This window comes from Sardina pilchardus, chromosome 21, assembly GCF_963854185.1.
Source record: "Sardina pilchardus chromosome 21, fSarPil1.1, whole genome shotgun sequence".
Lineage (NCBI taxonomy): Eukaryota > Metazoa > Chordata > Actinopteri > Clupeiformes > Clupeidae > Sardina > Sardina pilchardus.
The window spans coordinates 6050963-6058462 of NC_085014.1; the positions used below are offsets into that span (position 1 = coordinate 6050963).

Consider the following 7500-nt stretch of genomic DNA (forward strand, 5'->3'; position numbering starts at 1 on the left):
TCGTACAGCTTTAGGAGGGAGAAGAGGATGCTCTTCTAGTTCTAGCCTGCTCTGTCCTCTCCTCTGTCACAGTGTGCTGTTACACATAGCTAAATGTCGCCCCCGTGTGGCCTGTGTGGTGTCCTGCAGGCTCCAGTGGCGAGGGCAGGAGGCCCAGCAGCGTGGCGGAGGAGAGTCGGAGGAGCACGCCGGAACCCGACCGCCCGGCGCCGCGCGACCTCATCCACGCTCCGCTGCCGCCCACCTGGCGCCGCTCCTCGCTGCCCACCGAGGACCCGCACGGCATGGAGGAGCTGCGCATGCGCGCCTCCGGCGAGCTCCCGGCCAATCGGCCGCTGCCGCCGCCGCCGCCCAGCGCCAGCCTCAACACGGGCGGGGCTACACTCTGGGGGGGAGGAGTCAAAGCGCGGCGAGACCTGCGGAGGTCCAGCCTCTGCGCCGGAGCTCAGGGGTCCGGACCGGGAATCATCGACGTGCGGAAAAACCCGGTTTGAGCACGGCAGCACGCACATCACGGACTATGAGTGTGTGTGTGTGTGTGTGTGTGTGTGTATGTGTGTGTGTGAATGTGTGGTAAAAAAGGACTGTCCACAGCCACTCAAGACTTTTGGCTGGTACTGAACATGCTTTTCTTTCTCTTTGTTTTTTTTTTTTTTTTTAAATATGTAATTATTATGTCTTTGTTCAATGGATCTGATGCTTTTGTTTGCCTTTTATACAAATGTGTTCTTTTTAAGATTTTTTGGATACAATCTGAGATGATTTCCTGGTTATAACAGCACTTTGATTCTCTCGGCATAGGACATTGTCATATCTTCATCTAGTCTATGGTGTCATATCCCTCTGAATGCCATTTCAATATAACTCCAGGATACTGATTAAATAATCATGCTGTCTACTCTAAATCCATCAAATTGTTCCCATTATGACTCTCAGTATATCAGTAGCCTAAGTGAAATGCAGTATGTTGTAAATAAAACGTACAGTTTCTTAAGTCTACTTTCTGACTCTTAATACTTGTTTTAATGCCTTGGTTAGCATTACCTGTTTGTTTCTTTGTTGTGTGTGTGGGGGGGGGAGAAGTTGAAACTATTCAAGAATTATTATGAACAAAAACTATGGGGGATTTGTGGAGTTTATTTTTAGTTTGTTTATTTTGTTTATATATTTTTGTGGACAACATTTGTTCTGACTTCTTTGTTTTTCAAATTAAATATTTAGTTCAATCTGTCTTGTCAGAAAAGGGTGGCAGTGTGTAGTGCCTTATCAGTTGACAATATTCCAAAGTCTATTACCATCCAATCCCCTAGGTGGTAGCAATGCGAAACTTTAGCCTTAAATGCACATGACGTATATACTACAGAAGGAACGCTTTCTACGAGCGGTAAGTCAAGTCAATGAAATGCTCATCATCAAACTGTCTCTGCAAATTTAGATTAAACATATAACTGAAGGTAAACACATTGTCTGTTAAGCATTTACTGGTGTTATATCACATTTTAATGCAATGGTTTTCTTAAAAGCGCCACATTACGTGAAGTAGTATGTTAGCTGATTGGCTAGATTGCTAATGATAGCTAGCAGAACTGCGCAATCAGGTAATGTTCGCTATCCAAACTGAAATAATTGGGTCTTGCATTGCAGTTTGGCCTGGCACATCACAAATGATTGCTTGATCGCGAGCAATCCTCGAATTTTTTGCCTGATAAATATAATGTGGTCGGCTCTACACATATCTTGTGCGGGTGGTGATGGTCGAGTCAGTGGTTCTGATGCTGCTCACCTGCTAGCCAGCTCCAGTTACGCATCGCTAATAAGTAAATAGTTAACCACCTGAAGTCATACAGTCGATGTTCGCTCGTCGGAACCTGCCAATCTGAGATGCTTGTTATGAACTGCTAAACGCAGCAGAACTAAATTTAGATGTAAAACATGTGTGCAGCAAACCATGAATGTTACAACTGTTGTTCAACTGACTGTCAAAAGCGCCACCAAGCTAATCAATTTAAGCTACATTTCAGCAGATCTCGTGTTACGGGGGACCCTGAGACAGCGGAGACAGACAACTGCTTATTCGCAGAGGCACCATGGCTGGATTCTGGATGCACTTTGAATCGGAGGATATCTTATGCGAGATGCGCTTCGGCCTGAGCCACTCGCAGAATTTGTGAGTCATCTGCTCCAGTAAGATACCTCCGTACACACCAATGCACATAACGCCTTGACACATCCATTGCGTATTGTCTCATTCTTTAGTCTGGTTTCTTTCAGAGCGAAGACGTTGACGTTATCGATCCTACTTCACTACATTGAAGGAGGCAGTGTTAAGTAATAACAATCTAAGGTTGGTCTGTCACTCGTAATCAGAGATCACAATGCAATGCAGATATAATGATATTGTGCTTAGTTTGATAAGAGGATAAATCTGGATTGCTAAAGTCTGAAAGGGTTGGCCTTTTTTTTTTTTTTACATTTTGTTCAGAAATGTCATTTTTGTGTACTGACACAGGCCTCTTGCTCATTGCTTTGAGAAATTACATTCATTAAGCTAAGAAGTGGGAACAAATTAAATACATCTAAGCATTTCCACTGCATTTCCACTTAATGTATGACACTGGGAATGATCGTCCCAGAAGGCAGCTTTATCTTTCTTCCCCACACAGTTCATCTGGCCTCCAGATCGCTGATTCAGTGGCCATGTGTGATCCAGAGGGACACGGAGAGAACGCCCCCAACAGGCTGTCCAACCGAGATGCCATCCAGCTGCCCGACGAGCTCTCCCTGAGCGACTCCGACCCCGACGACACCTTCACGCCGTTCGGCCAGCGGGTGGAGGACCTGTCGTCGTCCTCCGACGAGGATGAGGCCAGAGGCCACCGACAGCCGGGGGTCCCGCCGCCGACTCTGCCCCCGCCGCTGCCGCCGTCGTCGGGCCGAGGCGAGAGCGTGTTCCAGCTGCGCGGCGGCAGCCTGGGCTTCTCGGACCGCAGCCGCAACATCTTCGAGAGCCTGGAGAGCGCCGTGAAGCTGACGTCGGCGCAGCTCGGCGACGACAACGTCCTCAGCGGCACGTTCGCTCGCCCCGCGCCGCCCTCTCCCCCCCCACTGTCCCGCGGCGGCAGGAAGTCGGGCGGAGGTTCGCCCGGCCGCGCGGCACCCAAACAGCCGCCGCCTCCGCAGACGGCGCCCGTGGCGGCCAGCAAGGTGCCCGACTACCTGGCGCACCCCGAGCGCTGGACGCGCTACAGCCTGGAGGACGTGCCCGAGACCAGCGACCGCCGCAACAGCCAGGTGGCGCAGCAGTTCATCCAGGGCCTCCAGGAGACGAACCGCAAGAGCCAGGACGAGCGCGACGAGTCCTTCATGCCCTCCTTCAACCAGTCCCAGGGCTCCGGAGACCAGCACAAGATCCTCTTCTCCAAGCCCCGTCTGGGCTCCAGGGAGGAGGCGGGCAAGGCTGGCCGAAAGAAGGCCGGAGTGGGGCTACTGCACCTGGACGAGGCCCAGGATGAGGAGGAAGGCGCTAGGCCCGACAGGTCTCGTCACGGCCACCCGCGCAAGGAGGAGCGCAAGAGGAAGTGGGCGCCCAGCAAGGAGTGGGGGGACGAGGACGACCCGGAGGAGGAGCCGGAGAAACCAACCAGCGTCGCTTTCAGCATCAGCAGCAAGAAGGTGAACCGCAAGCACTTCCGCAAAATGGCCGAACAGCAGCCTCAGGAGGAGGAAGAGGAGGATTAGCACCTTCCTCCGCAGACGCCACATTAAGTACCTAGCCCTAAACAGCATGAGACTTTAGCCAGTATGAAATCCCACCCAGTGTCCCAGGAGCCAGAGAGTGTCTCCTAATGTTAAAAGTTCAGCGCCTCTGTGTCATGTTTAGAGTAGCGTAAGTGTAGGCACCAGTGTTACCATCACGCTCTCCCATTTCTTGTATTTATCAGTGTTTGTAATTGAATACCAAATGTCATGAAAAAAAAAACCCTCTAACCTCATCAAGTCATGCATTGTTAGGATAGTTGGACATTGACGTGAAATAGATAAATTACGACATGGCCCCAAAAACATTTGTTACTATAATGCTGCCACCACACCAAGGACAGTTACTGTATAGGCTTGTGTGTAATTTGATACTGGACTACCACATACTCCAGTGGACTGGGCGTAACGGGTTTGCAGGCCTGGGGGGTATATTCCAAGTACGTAGTTTAGTGACAATCCTAGCTAAGTTAACTCAGAGTAAGTGGTAAACCTCCTACAACAAAAGTCCGATGACAGTTTTGGTAGAAGAATAAAAGCTGTACCGCTCTTCTATGAGGAGGTTTACCACTTACTCTGAATGAACTTACCCAGGTTGGTCACTAAACCACGTTCTTGGAATCCCCCCCCCCCCCCCCGCACAGAAGCACACTACCTTTCCATTCTAGTCCATACATGGCAGGGGGTCTCCAGCAGGTTCCAGGGGCTCCATAGGCCATGCTGATTTAGAGAAGTCTATTGTTAGTCAGGGTTAAGCGTTGATGCAACTGTAGATGCCGTCATGCATGAAGTCTCCCACTTCCCATCGTTTTTTTCCCCAGCCCTAGAGCTTCCATGGCCGTGCACAGACTGTGGTGATGAAACTGTGTGACAAAAATAGTCCAGTAATGGCGTCCTGAGGAATGGTTCTTATCTGTGAAGTGTTTGTATAAAGTGTTTTTTTTTTTTTTTTTGGTTGTTTGGTTTTTTTGTCAGGTTACATGGATACATCCCTGTAGAAGTTAAACTTATAAGTGTTAATTTGTTTTGCATAAGATAACAGAAGCCTATGCACAGGCAATGGTGTGATGATGCTGTGTGGTCATATAGTGCATCCCCGTAGATGTGTGCATTTGGTTTACATATAGGAGACAACAGAATCCAGTGGGGAATGAACAGAGAACTGTGCTGATATTCAATGCAATAAAATATTTTCCTCATCCGAAACCGTGTTGTTTAGCCCTTTGTGGTCGTCCTGACTTATTACCTCATCTTGTCTGTTACTTGTCCATCGCTTGGCAAACACTTGGTGATGTTGACTCAGAGAGATAGCCTGTGTGTGCATGCTCCATGCCACAGGGAGGCTTAAACAGATGCAAATTGTGCAGTAGGAACACGGCACCAGTGGTTCTGACCAGTTTATCGGTCATGCTACACGGCACAGGGAAATGAGACAGAGTGGACTGCAGTTCTGTTAAACCTCCAATTGACGGGGTTTTATGAGTCATGTTTGTTGTAAAAAATAATAAATATATGGAATATTTCTCATATATACCATAACAGGTAATAACATTACCATAACATTTAGGACGTGATTGTGAGTGAAGACAGTTCAGAGTTGCCTTGGCTGGAGAAAATTTGTCTCCTTTTTTTCTTGACAGTCAACCTGAAGTGACCTTGAACTATTAAGACCATCTGAACCTGCAGTAAGAAGTCTAATTTGTGGGTTAAGAGCAAGCCATAATCTTCAAACCATAACAGTTTTTTTTAGATTTCTTCAAAATTAAACTATGGGTTAGCTGACTTGGTGACTGTTGTAATGGCATCCTGAACTAGGCCTACTAAAATAATTGGTATCACCAGTAGTGAGCATATAATTACACCCAGAAAAAAGAAATGAGTAAATGAAGCTCTTTGGAGAGCTGCACTTTCTTCAGGAAGGTATGGGCTCGCAGCCCACTATAGGGTTTTAGCATGTGCCGTGAGAACAGTGTAATTGTGGACTCACGATTATTAGAAGTTATATTACATTATCGTAACGTTTCCAGATGCCAGTCATTTTGATGGCACTTAGCTTAAACGAATATAACACGACGAACGACCCTCCTAGCGCAAAATAAGAAAAGGTGTCACTAAGCTATTTGAACATGTACTGAAACTGAAGCTATTTGAATAAAGATAATAAAGAAAACCATCAAAAGTCACGTGGCAACTCTGTGTTTAACGACTCTGTTCATCCCTCGTAGTCTACACCGGGACAGTCTATTGCTCAGGGACATCACTGCTGATAACTGCCCCGTGCCTTTACCTGCGTGCTCGAGACGTCGCACCTGAATGCGGAAGTCCTCGTGGGCTAGCGAAGTAGGCGACCAGTTGAGCGAATGGAGGTCGTAAACTTTTCTCCCTGAAGAATATCAATTTTTAGTTACATTTGGGAGAAAATGTTTAAATGAAACTGGGCTACCACATTTCTAATCTGAACGGACGGAACCGAAGATTTGTCATTCTCAGAAGATGTTTTTCAGAGATCGAGAGGTAAGGACCGACTGTCTTCTGATTTGTGTCATTTGTAGGCTACATCTGATGAGAAAACAAATCCACCGGCTGCCGTCTTCGAGCAGCAAATGATGGGTTGTTACAGAGGTTGAAAGGGTCGGCCGGTATCATCGTGCGTAATTGGGCTTCAACGTCGCATTCCAGAGTAGCCCATTATGAAGCGACGCGGGTAGCTTGTCTTGCTCACCTTCTCACTTTCCCGTGTCAGCCATTCAAATGCAAAGGATGCAGTATCAGGCCTGGTTTATTGATCATTTTGTTAATTTCTCAAAGGAGAACCTGTGGACGCCTTGTCCTTGTTTATCATATTGAATGGGCGCGATGCTCAGTGCATAAAACAGTTTGATTCATTATTCACCTAAAGCCCATGAGTGTTGGAGTCTTGGAGATAAATAGTGGAGGTAAATACTAGCTTACATAGCAGAAATAGAAACGAGAAATGTTCCCTACAAGTGACTATTTGTTTTTATATGTTCATTTGTTTTTGAGAGATGTGTCCTTGTTAGGCTATAGGCCTATGTAATTGGGCAATACTTCATAGTCTGTGCTCTATGAGGATGTGCCTATATGGAGACCTAACCAAAACAACATGTTTGTCTCAGTTTCTTCCTACTCATATCTACCAGGATCACATGCTCAGTAGATCAGTGCATTTCTTGCTAAATTCCTAACGCCCACACACAGCATGAATGCTTGTTTTCTACCTGCAATCATGTCTTTCCAAAAGTTAAAATTCATTGCTAAATGGATGTCAGACTATTGATATGTGAAGATTATGCTTTCAGAAAAGAAACCTAAATACAGGTATCTGTCTGGAAGTGGTCGTGTAACTCAGGGTTACGAGGAAGAAGTTTCATAACCATTTTTCATGTGATGGGCAAAACTGTTTAACTTCTCTCTCTCTCTCTCTCTCTCTCTCTCTCTCTCTCTCTCTGTGTGTGTGTGCTTTCTGTTTGGTTGTGGTATATGGTGGTTGAAAATCACATGTGCTTGTTGGGAAACAACAGCACTTGAGAACATGAGGGTCTTGTCTTCTGACTGTTTGGAATGTCATTGTGAGTGTGTGTGTGTGTGTGTGTGTGTGTGTGTGTGTGTGTGTGTGTGTGTGTGTGTGTGTGTGTGTGTGTGTGTGTGTGTGTGTGTGTGTGACAGAGAGTGAGTGAGTGAGTGAGTGAGTGAGTGAGAGAGAGAGAGAGAGAGAGAGAGAGA

General features: G+C 46.8%; 3 protein-coding genes across 10 annotated transcripts in view; all 3 read left to right on the forward strand.

Annotated features, from left to right (window-relative positions):
* The window catches only part of kif7 (kinesin family member 7), a 37502-nt gene extending 36376 nt beyond the window's left edge, over positions 1–1126 (forward strand). Inside the window, exon 19 of the mRNA XM_062524878.1 lies at positions 130–1126. Within this exon, the coding sequence (XP_062380862.1) occupies positions 130–494 (365 nt within the window). The 3' untranslated portion in view covers positions 495–1126. The remainder of the gene's footprint in view (positions 1–129) is intronic.
* Positions 1127–1351: 225 nt separating this feature from the next.
* tssc4 (tumor suppressing subtransferable candidate 4) lies at positions 1352–4962 on the forward strand. 6 transcript variants are annotated; one of them, XM_062524715.1, is made up of 4 exons: positions 1352–1384; positions 2025–2184; positions 2272–2344; positions 2664–4962. In XM_062524715.1, exon 4 carries the CDS (start codon positions 2698–2700, stop codon positions 3736–3738), a length of 1041 nt encoding a protein of 346 aa, XP_062380699.1. In that variant the 5' UTR covers positions 1352–1384; positions 2025–2184; positions 2272–2344; positions 2664–2697; the 3' UTR covers positions 3739–4962. The 6 variants fall into 6 exon arrangements, with proteins under 6 accessions (XP_062380699.1, XP_062380698.1, XP_062380700.1 ...); XM_062524714.1 differs by having other exon boundaries at positions 1363–1384; positions 2022–2184; XM_062524716.1 differs by having other exon boundaries at positions 1378–1454; positions 2022–2184; positions 2634–4962.
* A 1071-nt stretch (positions 4963–6033) lies between these two features.
* Positions 6034–7500, forward strand: part of ano9b (anoctamin 9b) — a 29657-nt gene continuing 28190 nt past the window's right edge. For all 3 annotated transcript variants that reach the window (XM_062524893.1, XM_062524894.1, XM_062524895.1), the window contains exon 1: positions 6034–6270. In XM_062524893.1, the coding sequence (XP_062380877.1) occupies positions 6250–6270 (21 nt within the window). In that variant the 5' untranslated portion in view covers positions 6034–6249. The remainder of the gene's footprint in view (positions 6271–7500) is intronic.